We start from the raw sequence: 20,778 nt of genomic DNA, 5'->3' as shown, positions 1-20,778 counted from the left end.
CAGGCAATGGGAATACGTCATACTCCTTAATGGGGACCCGTGATAGGCAAGCATTAAGGGATATGACCTTAAATTTATATTTGCCATCTGTCCTCAGATAAATGTTATCTATATAGGAAATAAAATGGAATTGGTATGAAGTTCCATTTCTGACAGCTGACATTTATTAAACTTTGGCTTATCAAAGATAATGATTCTTACAATTGTTTTTTTTTTAATTAGCTTTTTCTCCCCCAAGCCCAGGACCCGTTAATTTCCCGAGCCAATCAGAAATCTATTTTTCAATAATGCTAAAATGAGCTACAACAATTCTGAAGCAGCTGGATTCTGACTCATTGACAAGCTTTCCAGAATCAATTTTATAACAGATTTCATTTTAACAAAAGGATAATGACCCAGTTGTCATCATTCTTGGGAAATAAATGTCAGCTCTGCCTTAATGAGTATTTGTTTTAAATTTCTAAGAATTTATATTTTAACCAGAGACCCAAAAATCCTTCACAGAATTTTGTTCCATAAATGTTTTTAATTAAGAAGTGTTACCTTATTAAAATGATCACCATTGTAAACCATTTTTAAGTGGTCTGGATAGTGAGTTTACAGTTTGATACCAACTATCTAAAACCTAATTGCTAATTGACCACAGACCTCTAACCTCCTACTTTTATAGATTTGAATACCTAATTTAAATTAGGGTTGGTATTTATTTCATTTTTTTTTTCTCATCTAAATCTTAGTTTCCTGGAATAATAATAAAGTTTGATGTTCAGCAAGAAAACTGTTTGAGTTTAAGCCATTTTCAAAAGAAACTTGCCTTCTATATCATTATGTTCCAGAACATTAAGTAACTGTAGGTACTGGGTATTAGTGATGGTAAACTTTGTGTTCTTTATGAAATGATCCATGTAACTGTGGAGTGCATCAGTGCTTTTCAAAGGGGCTGCATACTATATAGGGTTAACTATGTATATTCATGTTAAGAGTTAACTTGTGGTTTGGCTGTTTCCTGGATTTTAAAACATATACATGTGCAGAAATGTATTCAAATGAAAGGAAGCATACCTTTATCAAGATGCTATTAAAATTGAACATCAAGTATAATATTTCATTTGGATTCTTTTTGTTTTTTTGGTTAATGCCTAAACATGCCTATTTGGAGTTTTTTTTTTTAAACTGGAAGAAGCTCTTTTCTGTGTAGAACAGTTGTTACAAAATAGCTTAGTGTTTTGTTTTCCTGTTGCATGACAGACTTAAATATTTTTTCCAGCAGTGGAGGTGCTGTTAGAGTCCAGTGTTCTAGAAAAGGCAGTGTCTAAAGCCTAATTTTCCTTTTCTAATTCTGGTAGCTATAACCAGGAATTTTTGAAAGTTTTGTTTAAGTAGTCTAATATTTTTTATGTAAAGAGCATTAAATTTTGCTATGTATAAATTTTTGTAACCTAACAGTGAATCAATATTTTCTATCAGTGCCAAGGGCTTCCTGTAGTTCTACTCAAGTGTTACAATAAATATTTGTAGATAATAGTCAATACTTGTGTATGCTTATTTTAAAGATCTATTTAGGTAGAAATAGTTGTGGATGTACTATCAGTAATGAAATAAAATTATAGCTTCATTCGCTTGCCTTTTTACCAGACATAAATCCTATCTTTTTCTGTCCTCAGTATGGTGTCATTTTTATATATGCACAATCAATATTTAACATTTGTATGGAATCAAGTCTGAGAGTGCTCCATGTTTTATTTCTGACAAAAATATTTTCAGCAAGAGCAATTTGAAAAAATATTGTAACGCACTGGGCTGTATTTCACATAAAGTGCCACTAGCCCTCTCTATTTCTCTGTGGAAAGTATAGAATTTTTTTTGACTAGTTTCTCCAACAAATAAAAGCCATTTACCTATGGATTAACACAAGCCTTAAACTGGGCAAAGTAGAAAGGAGGAGCCTTAGTAAGGGTCCAGCTACCACTGGCTGTTTTTCAAACCCAAGGTATAAAAAGTCTACTGAAAGAAGACTTATTCAGGAATATTAAAAAAAAAATCTAACAGTTATTCTCTAAAGTAGCAGAGCTAATTTTGTTAGGATTTCATCTGAACTATTTATCTGTCAGCATGATCACGCACTTGGATTTTCTACATCTGACCTTAGTGAGGACCGGCCTTTCTCATTATTGACACATTGACATTTCTAAATGAGCTGCTGATGCTGGATCATCACCCTTCGTTCATGCACGGCAGGAGAAGAATCAGGAGCCCAATTAGTAGTGTGTTATTTGTCACACTACTTAGTACCTTCTATGTCAGTAGCATTTTGTGCAGGTATTTAAGTTACATGAGTCACCAAATAAATGTAAATAATGGTTAGATAAGATCATAAGCAGTCTCTTGACAGTAATCCTGCCACACTATGTAGGAACCACTACAGGGTGGAATAGAGATTTTTCCAGTTATGCTTTATAAAACTTTTAAGAGATGAAGTCAAAATTATAGGGCAGGAGCCTACTCATTTTAAAACCAACAAAGTCCATTATATTAAAAATAAGGACCAAAGATTACACAATAAAGATGTCTGCTTATTCCTGCTGCTATAACAAAATACCATAGACTAGACTGGGTAATACATAAACAGAAGTGTATTTCTTCTTACAGTTCTAGAGGCTGGGAAGTCCAAGATCAAGGTACTGGCAGGTTCAGTGTCTGGTGAGGGCCTTGTCTCTTCTTCCAAGGTGGCCCCTTGTTGCTGCATCCTCCAGAGGTGACGAACGCTACATACCCAAATGGTGGAAGGGCAAAAGGGCCTAGCTAGTTCCTCCCAGCCCCTGCATAAGGTTGCTAATCCCATTTATGAGGACTCCTCCCTCATGACTTCTTAATTACCTCCTAAAGGCCCTACCTTTTGATACTATCACATTGGGGTTTAAGTTCCAACATATGAATTTTGGAAGGACAAAGTCAAACCATAGCAGATACGAAGCCTAGAATGGAAAAATCTGTCTTTACCTTCAGGGACAAAACAGGAGAATGTTGGGGAAGATGGCCTCCTGTTTTACAGGTGTTAGCCCAACTCCAGAGAAAAAGGAACACAGCTTAAACTTCCAAGAGGGAGGCTTGGAGTTGGACCAATAAAATAGGCTATATTTATCTGAAAATGTTAACACAAACATACTTTAGCATAATGAATCAGAAATCCCATGCCTGGAGAAGGGGTTTCACTTGACTAGATGATTATTGGTTCATCCACTACAGTACCAAATAAAATTACAAAAAAACATACTGGATTACACAATTTTTATTGAGAACTTTGATTGCAGAGAAATATTCAGAACTGTTACGTAATTCCTCACTGTTGTGTGTAAGAAGCTAATCAGCAAAAATGATTACCAAAAGTCATCTGGCTCTGGTTCTTCATGAGAAAAGCCTGTAAAACTAAATCAGGGAAAGAAAGTAAAAATTTTTAAATTTAAAAAACTCAAGTTTATTTGGGATCTGCATAATGTTCTCATTATGTCCCTGTGGGGTTTCTGCCCTCGCTTACAATGTGTATCTAGATCAGTTTCACAAGTTAAAAAACAATTTTTAAGCCAGTGACTTTGACTGATTCAATAATTTCTCACAGGCAACCTCAAACATCTTACCATTTCCTTTGGCTGACAAAATGAGCAGAAATGGTTTGCGTAAGGAACACAGTGTTTGGGGAAGCCGTACCTCTCGTCTTTGTCAGTAGACGGCAGTGTGTCCACTACTGAGCCTTGTCTGACCGTCTTTTTTGAGCTCTGATAGAGGGGGAAAGAAGAAATTTGAAATTACATATGTATTAAATTTTATGAAACACTTTGATTTCTCTAAGAACTTTTTGAAATATATATGTAACATGAGTCTAAAAAAGAGGACTTTTTAACATGAAATTTAACAAGCACATCAAAATAAACTATATGATATGCATTTTCAACACCTATAATACTTCAGACATATATTGTCTCAGTACCAATGCATTTGTTATTCAATGGTAGATCTTTCATTATTTCTTTTTTGTTCTTAATAAGAGACACCCCAACCTTTACAAACTTTGACAAATCAAAATCTCTTCAATCTTTTACCTAAGCAAAAGCTATGAAATTTTCTCAAGAGTGATATATTTAAGAGACTCGAGGTTCCATTTGAACTTTGGATTTTCTATGCTTTTAACCTTTCTGTCTTCAATGAAGGAGACAGATTTCTGTCTCACAGTGTTAAAATGAACCACAGAAGCCCTCAGTGTCCCTCACCCACAGGCTGCCCTGTCCACAGCACGGGTACCTTCTCTGCTGATTCCTGCTCTTGCCCCTGCTGGATGATTTTCATGTATTTCTCTAAAGGACTTTCACCATGAGCAGATTTGTCTTTCATTTCTTGAATGCTCATTTCTAATTCTTTTTCCATTTCAATCTTCAATGATTCTTCAATCATTCTCTATAAAACAGATGGGTGCCAAAATAGGAAATACACAAATACATTTTAAAAACTTAAGTGTTTAAAAAACTCAGTGATATAATCCTGATCTTTTAAGTACAACCTATATGCCAGAGGTTTTTTTTAATTACTGAAGTCATTGCTGCTATCAAAGGGAGACACACATGTCATCTCAATGAAGGAAGAGACTAATTTGCCTAAAGTGTCTTGTGCTTTTTTAGAGCCAAATTAACCAGGAGTTCAAAGAACATTCGTATGGAAGATTAAGCAAGATTTAGCAGGCACGTTAAGTGGCCAGAGTAATCCATGTATCTAGGACCAGAATCAAGACATAGAAGAAGAGAACTAGAGGAAAGCAGGTGGCAGTGTGTGCCCCCAGAAGCCACTGTGGACTGGCAGCCAACTCTCCCCTGGGTAGTTCTCATCCCAGCTAGCTGGCCTCAGGAGCCTCTTCTTTAAACCCCTTTATGAAGTGAAGTTCTACAGCAAAGCACAGGCTACCTCCTCTATGGGCTTGTTTTAAATAAAGATCAGAGAATGCACATAAAAGTGCTCTCACAATTGATCCTTCACTAAGAGACTCATAAGCTGCGTTCTACGCAGCCTTTCTCACTGCCTAAGACACAAGGAGAGGCTAGGGACACCTTTAAGTTAGCCCAGGACATCACTGACTCGCCTCCCTGAGCTCAGGGCACTTACTGAAGGCATACACTGGAGAAACGAGTTCCAGCCTATGAAGCCGTACTTACCCTTTCTTGATCCAGTTTTTCCAGTTCTCTTCGCTCCCTTTCTAAAGCCTCTAGCCGGTCACTCTGCCTTCTTTCTTCTCTCTGCCTTTGTTCTTTCATTTGCTGTTCCCATATTTTTTCTTCTTCCCTTTGTTCGCCAATTTGTTTCTGATCTATACCTAATGGGACAGAAAATAAGAGTGAGTAGGTTCCAGCATCAGGTTTTGCAAGCGAAAACAGGACGGGTTTGCAGGGCCCGAGGTGAGACGTAGGAAGAGTGCCTGATGGTGAGGGGAGGTGAGTCTGCACACTGCTCCAAGCTGCTGTGCGTCTTTGTCTTCAAGCCCCCAGGCCCACTCCTAGCAGCGCGCCCCTTTTACTTCACTGAGACAAATACAAGTCACCTTCACCAAGAACGACTCCAACTGTCCTCCCTCCACATGACATTTTCACGTCCTTTGTCCATGTCCTCCCTCCTTTCCAAGGTCTCTGCGTGTGCTTACGATGATCCCTCCCCTACGTTAGGAGCCTGACTGAACCAGTGGCCCCTATTTATGTACATAGCAGTTTTATAACACTTTCTTACTCCCGGAAAGATACTCGTCTCTCCTACCCCAAACAGAACAGAACCACTGCCCTCCCCGACTGCTGGCCACCTCCCTGTTCATTCCTCCAGGCTGATTGCCACCCTTCCTGGGGTTTTGGCGATAGCCTCTGTACCGATCACTCCCACATCTTTTCCTCTAGTCCTGCACTCTCCCTAGCCTCACGTTTCTCATGGGTTCCCTGCCATTGGCACATGGAAATCCCATGGCACTGGCTTCATCCCTGACATGACCATCCTGGCCCTTTAATTATGCTCTTTCTACCCCACGTCCACTTGGCCACCAGGGCTTGCAGGTTTGAGCTCCTCCTGCTGTTGCTGCAAGGAGGTTCCTTCTCTCCATTTCCCTGGACCACTGAAACAACTGAGTCAATGCTCCCTCTGGTGTCAGTCTCCACCTTCCAGCAACCTGCCGGTGTCAGCACCAGGCTTTCCCTGAAGGGAAGACATGGATTTGCTGTGCGACATCTCTGCAGAGGCCAAATCCAGCCTAGGCTCTGACAATCTGCCTTTTTCCCTCCAGGCTCATTTCCTGCATCACCACTAACTTTGCACCTGCGGTACTCATCTGTAGCAACCCACTCACGGGCACCTGACTACAGCTCTGTGCCTTGCTCTGTCTCCTCTGCGTGAGGTGCTCCATTCCTCCCACCTCTCCCACAAAACCCAAAATGCTATTGGAGACCCGACAAACACCACTCTCTTCTGTGGCACCTGCCTACGCCGGAAGTGGCAAGAGAGCACTCCAACACCAACACCTAACTCACAGTGTCCTGTGGCTGCTTTGTCAGAAACCATGTGTACTTGTTTCTCCCACTTCTATGCCTTCTGGGCAAGGCCCATGTTTTAATTACTGTCTGTTCCTGCTAGCTTTTGGCACAGGTCCCTATACCTCAAAAGTTTAATTAAATCTGAATCCTGCAGATGATTATGCTGACCTTTCTCTTCCAGCTCTGGCCCGTAACCTATTTTTTTTTTTAACCCAAGCAATGCTAATCAGCAGAAAAATTCATAGGTTCATCAGAGGACTTCGAATCTTTTTGTTCTGTCTGTCTCTATCAGAGGAGGCAGTTCGTCATTTCTGCAGGCAGAAATGCAACCTCCTCACTGCTGGTGGAAGGAGGGCTACTCCTAAACAGTACCGCTTTCTTATATGGAATAGTGATCTCAAAATGGCAATGTTGTTTGGGTGCCAATTTTTAAAAAAAGGCGGGGGGCTTTAAAAAAATAAAAATAAAACGTGGTGCTTGCTGATAACACCAAGGTCAAGGGTTTGGATCCTCATACTGGCCAGCCACCGCCCCCCCACCAAATAAATAAATAAATTTTTTTTAAAAAGGGGGCTACTTCTCTGCTCTGGGGTATATTCTGTAGCGCTGTGGTGGCACATAGAAACCTTCGTGGACACAAGAGTAAAGAAAAGAAGCACATCCACGGGCAGTGCAAAGACACCAAGTTTCACCCCTTCTCATTCCCCTCTGTGACCAAAAGAGGAGGTGAAATGGTGAATACAAGAGAATTTCTCAATGACCAAAACCATGCTGCCTAATAATTATTTTAAAAGCCATTATTGTAATCTACATTGCATCTCAGAGGCAGAGTGCCTGGCTCCTCAGCTGACTTCCCTTAGCCCACTGTTCTGTTTATCCCCTCACTCAGGCTGTGCTGAGCGGCCGCCTGTCACACTCACTCTCCCGTAGCTGCCACAGGTGCCATCCTCCCATTCCCTGCCCCTGGGGCCGGCTTGCTGACCATCTGACTGCCCCACTAGAAGCTCCAGGGAGGCAAGGGCTTAGTTTAGTTCAATGATACATGCCTAGCCTTTAGGAAAGTGCCCAGCAGAAAGAAGGCTCTTGATCGAGTCTTGCTGACTGAGAGGTTTCCAAAGAAGATTGACTCTAGAATCAGCAACATCCACCCTCTCAAAAACCTTTCACTTCTTCCAGTAACCCTTCATATTCCTGAGAAAACTTAAGCCAAGAAACTGCTAACAACAGGCTTTGGATATGTTTGCAGGATGTTGTTTTCTCAATGTTTGGGAGGGACTAAGAGGTAGCTTTACTTGAGAGATTTCTTTCTAAGTCTGAGGATTAACCACTTTGGTCTGAGCAGAAAAGGACCTGGCTGTGGGCTGAGCCCCAGGACAAAGCATAAACTCCCCACAGCTCTCTCCCCTTCTTCTCCCACCACCAGTGAGGGAAGAGGGTAACCTGGAGAAGAGGAAAGAGAAAGTGGGCCAGACAAGAGAAGTCTCATGACCAGTTCTCTCCAGTGATGAGTTAACTCAGTGTCGACAGCTTTTCTGAAGACTGCAATATAAAGGTTTTCTGGCCTAATTTCTTGACACAAAGGAAGCAAGTAGATAGAAAAAGAAATAAAATGTTACAATCATATTAAAAATGTATAATGGGAGTTAACCATTTTTTCAAATTTTCACCATGATTTCCTAGATGATAAAGTTCCTGTGGAATGGTTTTTGCAGAAGAGTCCTCGGGAAAAGTACAATTGCTCTGTCAGACTCTGAACAATTAAAGAAGAGTTATTTTAAAAAGCAACTGGCGTGGGAAGACTAAATGAGAAGCCTTTCCTTCAGTTTTTCCTCAGCACTGTCTTTACATGTTCACATTGGAAGTTAGTTCAGAAATTGACAGTAACACCCCAACCCCAAGACTTTGAATGACGTCCGCTTACCAAAAGTCCTTCAGTGATACACAAAAGAATTTTCAGAGCATATAGACTGGCGTTCAGTGTGTGGCCATGCTGTCCACTAAAAAGCAAAAAACTTACTTGAGTAATTATATGAGATGGGTCTGGGGGGTGCAGCGGTGGCCGCGTCCACATGTGGCATATCTCCAGCGGGATGGAGCCCCTCCACTTCAAACAGCCTCAGCATGCTCCCTGCACCTACACGAGGTACAAACAATCATCCCATGAGTCCTTCCTCATGATAGCAGGAGGGAGGGCAGTGCAGCATGGGGTAACTAATGGGGGAGCAAGGGAGCTGCAGCCAAGCAACTGGGTTAGAGCCCTTTCCTTCTAGGAGTCTGGAAGTTCTCAACATAACCACTTGCCGACATATGCGCTTCTCAGCGTGGTCTTACACTTTAACGAGTTAAATCTATTTACAAAATTGGATTCATTAACCAACAGGAAAAGCAATCTGAAGGCTAAATGGTTAGCTCAGTTGGTCATGTGCGATGGGTTTGGATCCCTGTACTGGCCAGCCGCAAAAAAAAAAAAAAAAGGAAAATCAATTCAGTGACAGAGAATTCACTTGGCTTGTTGATAATCATGTGAATTCTATTTAAATATCGATGATTTAACAAAGTCCTTTCAACTGGCAAGTTAAAAAGACTTCACAAAAGTTACTAAGCCCTCTCATTTAAGTGTTCAAAATATTATACTTTCAGATTTGACGATGAAGTTTACAAGGCTAAACAATAGGTTATATACAAATACAAAGATTCATGAAGCTGGAAAGAGCCTTAGAGACGATGGCCTCTACATCCTTATTTTATACTTACAAACTGGGCTACCAGGTGAAACAGCCTAAGACAGGGCCAGAGCCAGGACGCCCAGCAGTTTCTGGACTCTTAGTATTCTTTCACCTCCATTCTTTCACTAAGAATGGGGTTTTCTAGATCTGAGATGGTCAACAGAATCAATATAAAGAAAAATAACACCTTCATATTCCATTAAAAAAATAATTAATTAATTAAGGAAAATCACTTATTTTAAATCTGAGGTAATCCCAAACTTGGTAAGTTAAGGATTCATTTATTGGCTTAGCTCTAACTTTTAAATGATTAGTCATCTCAAAATTTCGGTGATAAAAAAAGAGGCACTATGTCTGTATTTCTAATCTTACCACAAAATAAAAATGCACAAATTTGTAACTGCTTTGCTTTTTATACCAATGCATAGGTTTCACCAAAACTAAGCTTTCTACATTTTCAACTTATAAAAAGCAGTACTTGTATTTGAACTTACATTCAAAAGATGATCCAAATTCTTCATTATCCTTAAAAGCTTGCTTGTCCAAATTTGAAAATTCACTTTTGTCTTGAATTTCAGTTTGTCTCTGACAAAGACTGGATTGGAAGAATAAAATTCATGAATGAAGTTTTAATAACATAAAACCCAAGAGCACAAGGTGACAAAAAACCTTTTGTGACTGAAGAAAATGCTATACAGAATTCGTTTTTCTTCTACTTACGAAGAGCAGCTCCAGTGTGCTGAGCACTCACCACACCCACTCAGTCACCCCTGGGAACCACCCCGCACTGTGAGGCAGGCGCTACCACTGTTAACAAAGAGTAATGCTGCACTCTCAGTGCTATGCCTAGGAGTTTAGCTTTTTCAATAACCACAAAAACTTTTTTGAAAAAAACAACTTCCACACACCATCAGCACGATGCAATACCTCAAAAGCCTGAGTGTGTACCAGAGTGTCCTTACTTGGCATCTTTCCTTTTGGCTTTATCACAAGAAAGTACAATATAAAAAAAATTAAATGCTTTATGACCATGAGAGACATATGTGGCAGTTTTCAACTCTGTAGAGGAGAACTATATAAACACGCAGATGCCCAGGCTTGAACCCAGAACTGAGGAGTCAGAATCTCCTGTTGTGGACAGAGGGATGGGCAGGAGTCCGCCTGTAACTCAAATCACAGCCCAGGCGACGCACCGGCCTAGTTTCTAAAAACGTCCACTCCATCCTGCTTCAACAATTGTACTCTAGAACCCACTATCACTTTAGAATTTATTTCAATGATACAAATTGGAACCTTATCTGTTTTCCCCCAGGTAATTCAGATGAATCTCAAAGAGGACACATCATTTTACAGTCTGACTGCAAATTCTATACTGTCACATGATCTTTAATATCACCTTAAAAAACCAAACAAAGTCTGAGACCACAGGTAGCATGAATAGCTGAAGTGGATCAGAACATGACACTTACCCCGCCTTCTGTTCTGGAGGGTGGGAGAAAGGAGGGAGGCAGAGGCTGTGCCTAGACTCAGCAGGTGATGGCTGGGACATTCTGTCAGGACAAGGACTTGGGGAAGCAATGTGTGACCTGTCCAGACCTAAGGGACAGAAGAAACCAGCGCGAGAATATTACAAATTGCATGGAGGAGATACCAACGTGGTTTCTAAAGAGCTCTATTAGTTTGAAAATAAGTTCTATCCGTCATCCTTGCAAACAGGTGAGTATGATCCACAAAATTAACAATTCAAGCACCTAAATTAAACTGTAGTGGTAATAATACAATGTATAAAACCAAGCAGCAGCAAGGAAAAGGCCACTGTTATTCCCTGAACGTGTGTGCCAGGCAAATGCTAGACCTTGATGCTCTTTATCTTGCTGACTCCCACAGCAACCCTGTGACCCGGGGAGACGCCACTGCTCACCAGGAGATCGCAGGTTCAGGGACCGGCCACCCCTGCCTGACCACTGCATGCCATGCCCACCACCTCCCATTCTCTAGGGGCTGCACCCTCAATCTAGTGACAGGGCCAGCAAGGACCAGGTCCCCCAGCTCCAGTGCAGCCTGCAACCCCCTGTGCAGCAGCTCACCTTCCAGACACATTTCATTTTCCCAGCTTCTTTTGGCTTTTGGCAGGGGCGTGGAGGAGAGGCGCCTGTGTGGCTGTGACCTGGCGCTGTCAGTCAGCACTTCCGAGGCCTCGCTCTTCTCTTTAAGTGTGCCTACTGGAGGCTGCCCAGGAACAACTCGGTCCTCTGCAGAAACACCTCTTTCCAGGGCACTGGAAGTGATGTTTATGGGAGCTCCTCGCAGGTGCAGAGATGGTGGACTCTCAGCTGGCAATGGGCTTTTAGCAGGATTCTCAATAACTCTCCGATAGTAATCTCTGAAAGCTTTCTCCAAGCACTCCGCCTCTTGCTCTAGCTCTTTTACCCTTGCCTTAGCATTGGCTACAAACTCAAAGTCAGAATCGAGGGAACTGCCCTCCATCCGTGCATTTGGATAATGTCTGACCCTTGGTGTCATTGCACCTGCCATAACTTTTTTCTGTTCAAGAGGATTGTTTAAGAAATCCCCACTTATATCAATGTCATGAGGCGCCAGTTTGCATCCGCCGACGAAACGACTGATCGGAGACTGCTTCGGATTGCGGTACACTTCATTTTCTAGGGCTGCGCATTACGAGAAAATTTGAGAAATGAGAGGATAAGGAGGAGAATAAAATGAAAATGATTTTTTGAAAGAAGAAAGTGATAAGAACAAACTTGCACATTTAATAGTTTCTGAAGCCACAGTAATGAAAATAACTGAATATTTATTGAGAGCTTATATGTACCAGCTACATCTTCACACGTCTTCTTTTGTAACTTGTGATATAATTTCAGAATCCGTTATGCACAATTTTGAAATCCAAAAAGCTCTGAGAACTGAAAATTTATTCATAATTTATTTGGTGGCAAAGCCTAACCAGATGAACTCACTTGGTTAAAAAGCTTGATTTGAACTGATGTAAATCCATTTATAATCTCTATTTGTCCCACCCAGTATTAAATATTCACACATTTGACTGCAGAATGATTAACGTGTTTCACTAGAGTATGCCACCCCAGAACTCCCAGGGCAGTTGCGAAATCCACAGTGCATGGCCTGAGTTTTGGGTAAGGGAATGAGGACCCGCACTCACAACAACCCTGTGGTCAAGAAACTCTCACTGCTCCCATTTCACAGGCAGGGGACTGAGGCAAACTGAGGCTGGGTCACACAGTCAGCTAGTCCTAGAGTCACTGGATTTCCTAGTGCAAAGCCAGGGCGCGTTCCTGCTCCTCTCCTGCAATGCCTCCCTATGATGCTACAAGACAGAAACTTGTGATGGGCAACACAGGCATGCAGAAGATTCCATCTTCACTGGACTATTTTTCATAACACAAGACTGCTATGATTTCAGCTATGGGCAGTTTGGCAAACAAAACTTTTCAGAGAAAATGAAGAATGAATGGAAAGAACAGAAATGAGCAAAGAGATAAAAATAAAACTAGTGCAGATAGAAAGGGACTGACCAAGAAACAGTACAAGTGGGGACTGAGCAGGGTGAAGAAACAGGATGAACTTGGTAACACTCATGTTCTTTGAGCATGAACGCAGCTAAAGCTAAAGAAGAAAGTATCTAAGCTTCAATATCCTTCCTATGAAGTAAGAAGGGGCAGATATGCATCCACAGTGAAGACATAATAATGAAACAGCAGCAGGAACCATTTTCCTGTGTCTTTCATGTTCCAGGTGTTGGACTGGGACCCATCTCATTTCATCTTTGTTCACCATGGCCTGGTAGGTATTATCATCCCATTACAAATGAGGAAATTGAGGCCCAAGGAAGTTAAAGTAACATGCCCAAGGTCAAACAACTAAATTCAAAATTGGGGTCGAAAAGAAAAACAATCCTCTGATTCCAATGGCAATGCTCTTTTTGCTAATCCACCCTGCTTCTCTCATACATTTGTGTGTCTATCAAGGCATACGTAACACTACTGAATAGCCGATCAGCGTAACAAATAAGGAAAGCCTAGGATGAAATTGGGGACTTCTGTGTCACTACCATGCCTTTCCTATTTGGGACATGAGGCTCTCCCAAGCCATGGGGTACCTGTGAAGGCAAGTCACGTTAGCTGACGACCCAGCTGGTATTCCTGAAATTGATAGGGAATTTTACTTCCAAGATGGCACATAGTTCTATGGCTTTTCCCATACTAAGAGAATTAGTAAGTATTCAATAAATTATGATCATTACATTTCCACATTGTGTAGGAAGCTTTAAACAAGCACAAAAATATTTATGGCTTAAAAATGTCTCTAACCTGTCTGAGTTTGTTTCAGTTGCAATTTTAAATCAGCAGCCTGAACGGTTAACCTCTTTACAGAAGCATTGTAATCTAACATCTGGGCCTTCAGCTGTGCAGAATGCTCAACCTGAGAAGATTCAGAGAAAAAGAAATCAATGTAAAGGAAATCACAGCTTGCTTCCAAAGGAAAAATTCTCTTATTGTACTTATTCTCTCTCTCTGTTTTGCCAATTCTGAGAAGCTTCACACCAATAAACAACAGGGTCCCTTTATAAAAACAACAAACAGAACACACAAACAAGTTTTTCACCATCTTTTCCAGTTATATCAAAGAACAGCTACTCCAGGACATGCAGGCAGAAATCAGAAAGACAGTGAATATCTGTCAGTCTCAGGGTGAGACTCAAGAGGTAACAGTGGGTACTATGGGGCACTCAGAAAGTTGTACGTGTAGGTGACTTTGCTTTCCTCTCAATTTTATTACTATTATGAATATCAAGTCATATAATCACTAGAGAATTTTCTCACATGAGAAAAGATACCTTTAACATGTGGCGGAGTAATTTTTGATATTAAAATAAATCTGACCAATGCTGGTGTGATCTGTGCCAGGTTTACGCATCTACAGGGTGGGCTGGCACACCAGGACAGCGAGAGCGGTACTCACTTCACTCTGCAGCTGTTTCTGCAGAGCTCGCCTGTGGGTTTCGAACTCCTTCTGCTTACACACTATAGCATGTTCTGCTTTCTTTAACTCTTTCTGAAGAACTACAAGCTCAGGAGCTGGCTGAGCTAGGCCTAAGAAGGTAAAAAAAAAAAAAAAAAAAAAATCCTGGTCATTATCAACCTTAAGTTTTCTTATTTCACTTAACAAAGCAGCTAAAGAGGTTTTAAATTGTTGCTCCTTTTCTTTGTACTCATGCAATTAATATTATATTAATTATATTAAGTGGACTAAGAGAAATCTTGATTCAAATTTCAGAACAAAAGAATTTAGTGCATGTTAACGTAAACTTTATTACTCTTGGAGTCCTACTCCAAGTAAAAGAACTCTTTCAAATCCTCAAATTATCTTGAAAGCCTGTCCCTCTCCTCTTCCATGCACAGAAGGCATGGAATGAGCTATCTGATTTACCAGTCGATAACTGCCTCAAGGTCCAACCTGATCTGTGCATCTGTAAGAGGCAGTTAGGTCCCAGGTAGAAAGCAGATGGTGTCTTCAATTTGGGGCTTCTAAGGACCCTTTATTAAGGGACAACTTATGTAGGGTAACCACAAAGGACAGTGTAGTTCTCTGGGCTAGTGACAGGGACATGCTGTTAGCACCCCTTGGGTGTGAAGGACTAACGGAGGAAGAAATTCCCAGCAATGGAGACAGGGAGCTGGTGTAGGAGCCAAGCACTGGTAAGAGGCCATCTGGTGGGCACATGACCTTGCAGTGACCAGTCCAGGACCACCGTATATGGAGTTTGGGGTGGGGATGGAGATAACAACCACCTCGACCTCCGTCCATCACAGAGTTTGCTGGTGTCCCCACTGGCCAGACCCAACCAACAGTCAGAGGAGGAGGGGAGCCCTGATGCCAATCCAGAGAGGCATATTTGTAGAGCTTAAAAATATTTCTTCTCACACTAATGCTATAAAGTATGTGATAGCAGATAAAAAGGAAGTAATTTCAATCTGAGAATCTTAATTTTGTAAAATCTTCCCAGTTTAAGCCTCCCTTATAGGTACAAAGCACAGTTTTATAATACTGACCTAATATGAATTCCTAAAACATGCAAAAGAGAAAAAAAGACATACGGTTTAGGAGACGCAAGTTTTCATTTCTCCTCTCTTCCAGCTGTTGTTTAAGTAATTTATTTTGTGCCTGAAGCTCTAGTTTCTCTTCTTTTAGTAGTGAATAATCACTCATTTCTTTAATCTTTTCATTCAGCATGTGGTTTTGTTTTGTCACTGCCAAAGACTGGGCTTTGACAGATTCTAACTCAAACTGAAATTGAAAAAGGAAAACTTACATTTGAATAATGACTTCACAGTACTGCAAAAGTAAAAGATGGTAGGCTGCTCTAAGCTGAGTGTCATAATTTAATTAAGAAGAAGATTTAATTAGCCAGACAGAAGTCAGGTTCTCTGCAATGACAAGACCCTGAGTACAATAATGAAAGTCACCTTCTGCCTGAGAGCTGGGTTATGGGAAGTTCCTGTAACTTGAGTTCTATAGACCCCTGTCCTATGAAGCAAGTGCTTCTGATGAATACTATCACTCCATTTTCCAGAGGCAAGCAAGAACCCAGTAACAACCATGCACTGTAACAACATACATATTTTTAAATATAAAAAGGTGAGCTAGAAATGGTCACCAGCATGCTGTGAAGTGCTTCCTTTGTGTCTGTATATCTCTTAGTTAGGTATGAAAGCCTATAAAGTTCTCAAAAAAGTAAACCATCACAGTTGCAAAAATATATTTAACATATACAATATATTTTAAGTACCCGAAGTGCCAGCTCTGTCCTTCAGATAGCAAGCACACTAACAAACAGAAGTAAAGTAACAGTGACATGTGACAAATGCGTCTCATTTTGTTTTAATCCACAGGATAAAGACGTAATGACAGGAATTTTTCCCTGCTGCTGGTGGGCTGGGAGGAGGGGCTGGGAGGAGAGGCTGGGGCAGACGCTAATGCGCGTACTGGCCACCTGCTATGGGCTAGGTGCATAAGTTAGTGCGTTGAATTCCCTCAATAACCATGTGATGTGGGAAGCAGCCCCAAACTCATAGATCAGGAACTTGAGGTGTAGAGCATGCATAAAGCAAATGTACTTCAAAGGGCCTGATTTTCCAAAGCCTTGCAGTTTCAAATATTGACCTTGCAAAGGACAGGAAATTTTCCCCAGGCTATATAGTCTCTATTGTAAGATAAAGAATTGTAACACAGCAAGGTTGCTGGCTCAAAGACAGACAGGTTACTGATTGATATGTAAAGATACTGGGAAACTGCTGTAAGAAGAGAATGTTTGCTAAAATCAAGCTTTTGTTAGTGGATCAACTTAATTGCACGTTACCAGCTTCTATTGTTAAACTTGTTATATGGTACTTAGCAAAACCCCCACCTGTGTTCTCTTCCTGTAACTTGCTGGTCTGAAGAATAAATGTGGGAAGAGAACCCCAATTCATGGTTAGTTTCCCAAATGGAGGGAATGCCTCACTCTTGAGGGTTCTGGGAGATTAACCCCTTTCTGGGGCTTCTCACTGCTCAGAAGAGATGGGCTTTGAGTAATCTTTGGTGGCTCCATCACCCAGGGGAAAAGGGAGGACAAATCCATGGGAGGCAAAGCAACATTGAGGTCCTGGAACTCACCCAAAGGCACAGAAGCCATAAAGGACAGACAGGATTTGAACAGGACTCTAGGACCCAAAGCCCTAGCTACCCTTCCCTATATGACTTCCACTGAAATGCTGAACTAGTGAATTCCCTTCAGCCATCACCTTCTTAGTCATATAGTAAACAGTCCAGATATATTGAGAGGATGACTTAAGATAAATTTCATGTACTGCCTAAAATCTATTTCAAAAAAAAAAAAAACAGGCTTAACAATTACCTCAAGTTGTTTCACACGATTTACAGATTGGGTGAGTTCTTCCTTTTTTGAATTAATAGCTGTTAGCTCCTCCTGCAAATGAATAGCTTTTTCTGAAAGAAAGAGCCCACCAATTAAACATCATAATGTTTTCCTATTGAATACAAAAGCCATTTAATAATTAATGGCCAGTATGTCAGATCTAATGACCGTTATTTCATAATCTAAAATAGCAAATGTACAGGTCAAAAATTTAGTGGGCAAGTAAGGAATAAACCCTGTTACCCAACAGGTGATATGAAGTTCTAACTGTCATAGGTGGTGAAATTCCACCTGCTACACATGCTAACCAGAGTCACACTGTCTGCTCAGAGCATAGGACCCTAGTGCTGGCAGCTCTTAATTTCCTTAAAGAAAAAGATCTGTTACTATTTTGTAGCTGCTATTTTGCATTTTTTTGCTTCATCTAACACAAGTCTATGTAGATATACCATCAAAACAATTTGCTAAATACATGATGGTACTAATCCATAAAAGAAGTGTTAGTCTCCACAAGATAGTAACAAAAGCAGCAGCCACACATTGGGTGCCTGGTCAATATCAAGTACCCAGCCCTGGTTTACTCCCAAGAATCTGTTTGAAATTTCCACCCAAAGTTCAGCTTCTTGTTATAGGCAATTTCCTAGAAATATATTGAAATTTGAAATATCTGAAGATTGAAAAATTATTCAACTTTCACAGTCTCAAGCTAATGTTTACAAGAGTTTAAGAGGTTATATGACAAATAAAAATATCACAAAGCATAAAAATCTATTAGAAGTAAAAGAAATAAGAAACTAGATCACAGGGACCAGAGATGTTAAAATAAAATTTTCCATAAGTAAGAAGTCTCTCTCATGGTTAAAAGCAATATTTACAGGATGGCAATAAGTTCCTTCTACCTTCTTGACAATCGCAGATTTATTCAAAATATATTGAAATAAAGCTGAATGAAATACTGATGATAAATCACTGGCCTTTGGGAATATATAAAATGTTAAACATGAAGGTTTCCAAAAATGGAGTAAAAGACAATAATTATTTTTTTAATTTGGTAAAATTAAAATTATAAAAATGTGTAATTTTGTAGTCACAATGAAGTATAAGCTATACAAGAGTACTTCAAAAGGTTCATGGAAAAAACACACTTAAAAGATAATACAAATCTTTCCATGAACTATTTGAAGTACCCTCATATATTTAGAATATAGAACAGATCCACCTCAGGAAGCTAATAACCTATATCAGCACTGAAAAATACAGCTCCCCCGCCCCTCCTGAGAATCACCTTTATTCTTCCTCTCATCTTCAATCAGTCTATTAGTTCTAGTGATGTAGTCATCCTTTAGTTCAAGTTGATACCTGAGAATCAAATGAATTAAAAATGAGTTCTTTGACATCTCCCTGTAAAGACTGCTATCAATACATGAGCTTATCTATGGTGCAGTTGCACCCAAGGGTGCTGAATATGCCCATGCGTAAACTTTAAAGTCTCTCAGTACTGAGGCCTGGGATCTGAATGCTGAACAAAAAAGTCTAGTAAAACCCTGCCTTGATCCTGTAAACTTGGTCCCAAAACTCAATCGCACAAAACACGGGGTCATTTTATTGTAAGCTTACTGAAAGCACTGCTTTTCAGTTGGTCTCAAATAACACAAAGAGCAAAGAAGTAAATTAAGTTAAACTTACACAGCACACAACAGATTCTAAATCCCAAAGGATAACAAGGCAGTGGCTTCTAATCCATCTTTCCCATCTCTCCACCTTCAAACAGGATGAGAACTTCTGCACTCCAGGGCTAAGCACAGTACTGAGAGCCAACAGCATTACGTACACATTAGTGCTACCCAAAGGCACATTTTCATGGAATTTTCCTTCTTATCCCCAGCTGTCACTAGCTGCCCTTCTGGTTCCGAGAAGGGAAAAAGAAGTTCTTCCATGGGGAACGTCCTCCACCAACTTCAACACTTGCCAAAGTCCTATGAGGAGCCCTTAGGACAGACCTCCCTACCATGGAAGATGTCACAATGACACCAAACAGTTCTCCAGCTCCACGAACATGTAAAATCAACATACACACTTTCATTTATTTCTAAACGTTTAGCAACTACAGATATTCCAGTGTTCACTATTGTAGTACAGGAGCTGACAAAATACGTGGATGAAATCCATCATTTCAAAACCGATAAAAGGAAAAGCAGCTATATCTCTCTATCTCTCTTTTTTTTTTTAACAGAATATATTTTAAAAACAACCTCAAGAAACCTTTGCAAGTACTACGTAATGTAATAGCAGTGACAAATTAGGGGCAAAGCAATAAAGAGAAGCAAGGACTGAGAACTACCTAGAGCAGCTAAGCTGAGTCATCTCAGCGACACCTCTGCTCAGCAAACGTCAACTGAGCACCTCTTGTGCTGGATGCTATAGTGCCTGTGGAGAGAAAAGTTACCGTATGGGAGTAATACCTCTGCACTGAGATTTTATTGCTCGTACACAACGCTCAGACTGCAGAAAAGCCAAAGTAACCCCAGTTGTCCACATTTTCCTTTCCTATATCACTTTTTGCTTCATGTAGTTAATTTTAGTTCGTTTCTTTTGATTCTGGCTTTGCAGTCTCTTGAAGGAATACAAGGCACATATTCATTGACAAAAACTATAACCACTAAGTAGAATAATTTTTAAATTGTTAGATATCCCCATCTTAGTGGAAGCAGAGGAAAGGATAACTAAAAGTGATTATATTCCAATTTTACAGCTTATTAGCTGCGCAAGCTGAGTAACTCACAATGTGCCCTAAAAATTAAACAAATTACAGGCCCTCAATAAATGTTAGAAAAGCTATGAGCAAGAAGAACAGAGGAGGCAAGTCTCTATGTCACATCTTTGAACAACTATCCTAACTCAAATATTCCTGGGAAAAGAACTATTGATGAAAATGTATTTTTTCAAACACTAACTTTTACAGACACTAAGAAAACATTAGTCTTATCTGCTTCATCACTTTTTGTCATGTTTCCACCACCTTGATTCAAACATACTACTTCTTTAAAAATGCCAAACAATTACTTCAGAAGTTCATTCTCGAGCTTTTGGTCATAGGTCTCCTCGATACTCTTTATATTCTGCTCCCGTCGCCTAAGTGCCTCACTCACGCTTCTATTTTCTTCTTCTTGGAGCCTCTGGGTCCTAAAATTAGAAAAAACATATAAAGCAAATAAACTACAAAATCACAGGTAACAAATTTTGGGGAAAAAAGAACATGTGTTTTTAATTCAACAGACTAAAACTGGTATGTGACTGTCACTACTGGGAAGTAAAGAGAGTCAGAAGTCCTCCTTATACAGGATGGAGGCACCTGGCTGTGGGGAGCGGGAAAGAGTCAAGATCAATGTGGTTTCTCACAGAAGATAATTAACATTGAAAACCATGGTTACAGGTGATAAATGGCCATAATCAATTTAAGGGTGAAAGAATGATACTATCAGTCACAAACAAAAGTTAGTGTACTTATGTGTTTGTCTCTTCTTTAATATTGTTTCTAACTGTG

At 40.3% G+C, this 20,778-nt stretch overlaps 1 protein-coding gene across 6 annotated transcripts in view; it reads right to left on the bottom strand.

Annotated features, from left to right (window-relative positions):
- Positions 1-3,282: 3,282 nt before the first annotated feature.
- The window catches only part of OFD1 (OFD1 centriole and centriolar satellite protein), a 44,474-nt gene continuing 26,978 nt past the window's right edge, over positions 3,283-20,778 (bottom strand). For 5 of the 6 annotated variants that reach the window (XM_063083542.1, XM_063083541.1, XM_063083545.1 and 2 more), the window contains 13 exons: positions 20,298-20,417; positions 18,520-18,593; positions 17,214-17,305; positions 15,415-15,604; positions 14,279-14,409; positions 13,627-13,738; positions 11,365-11,946; positions 10,747-10,873; positions 9,772-9,872; positions 8,569-8,685; positions 5,199-5,356; positions 4,297-4,449; positions 3,435-3,773 (listed from right to left, as the gene is read on the bottom strand). In XM_063083542.1, the coding sequence (XP_062939612.1) occupies positions 3,600-3,773; positions 4,297-4,449; positions 5,199-5,356; positions 8,569-8,685; positions 9,772-9,872; positions 10,747-10,873; positions 11,365-11,946; positions 13,627-13,738; positions 14,279-14,409; positions 15,415-15,604; positions 17,214-17,305; positions 18,520-18,593; positions 20,298-20,417 (2,131 nt within the window). In that variant the 3' untranslated portion in view covers positions 3,435-3,599. The other variant, XM_063083543.1, reaches the window with a different exon arrangement.

Source organism: Cynocephalus volans, chromosome X, assembly GCF_027409185.1.
Source record: "Cynocephalus volans isolate mCynVol1 chromosome X, mCynVol1.pri, whole genome shotgun sequence".
In the NCBI taxonomy this organism is placed as follows: domain Eukaryota; kingdom Metazoa; phylum Chordata; class Mammalia; order Dermoptera; family Cynocephalidae; genus Cynocephalus; species Cynocephalus volans.
Note: the sequence above shows the minus strand (reverse complement) of the source record. Positions and strands in the feature narration are given on the sequence as shown.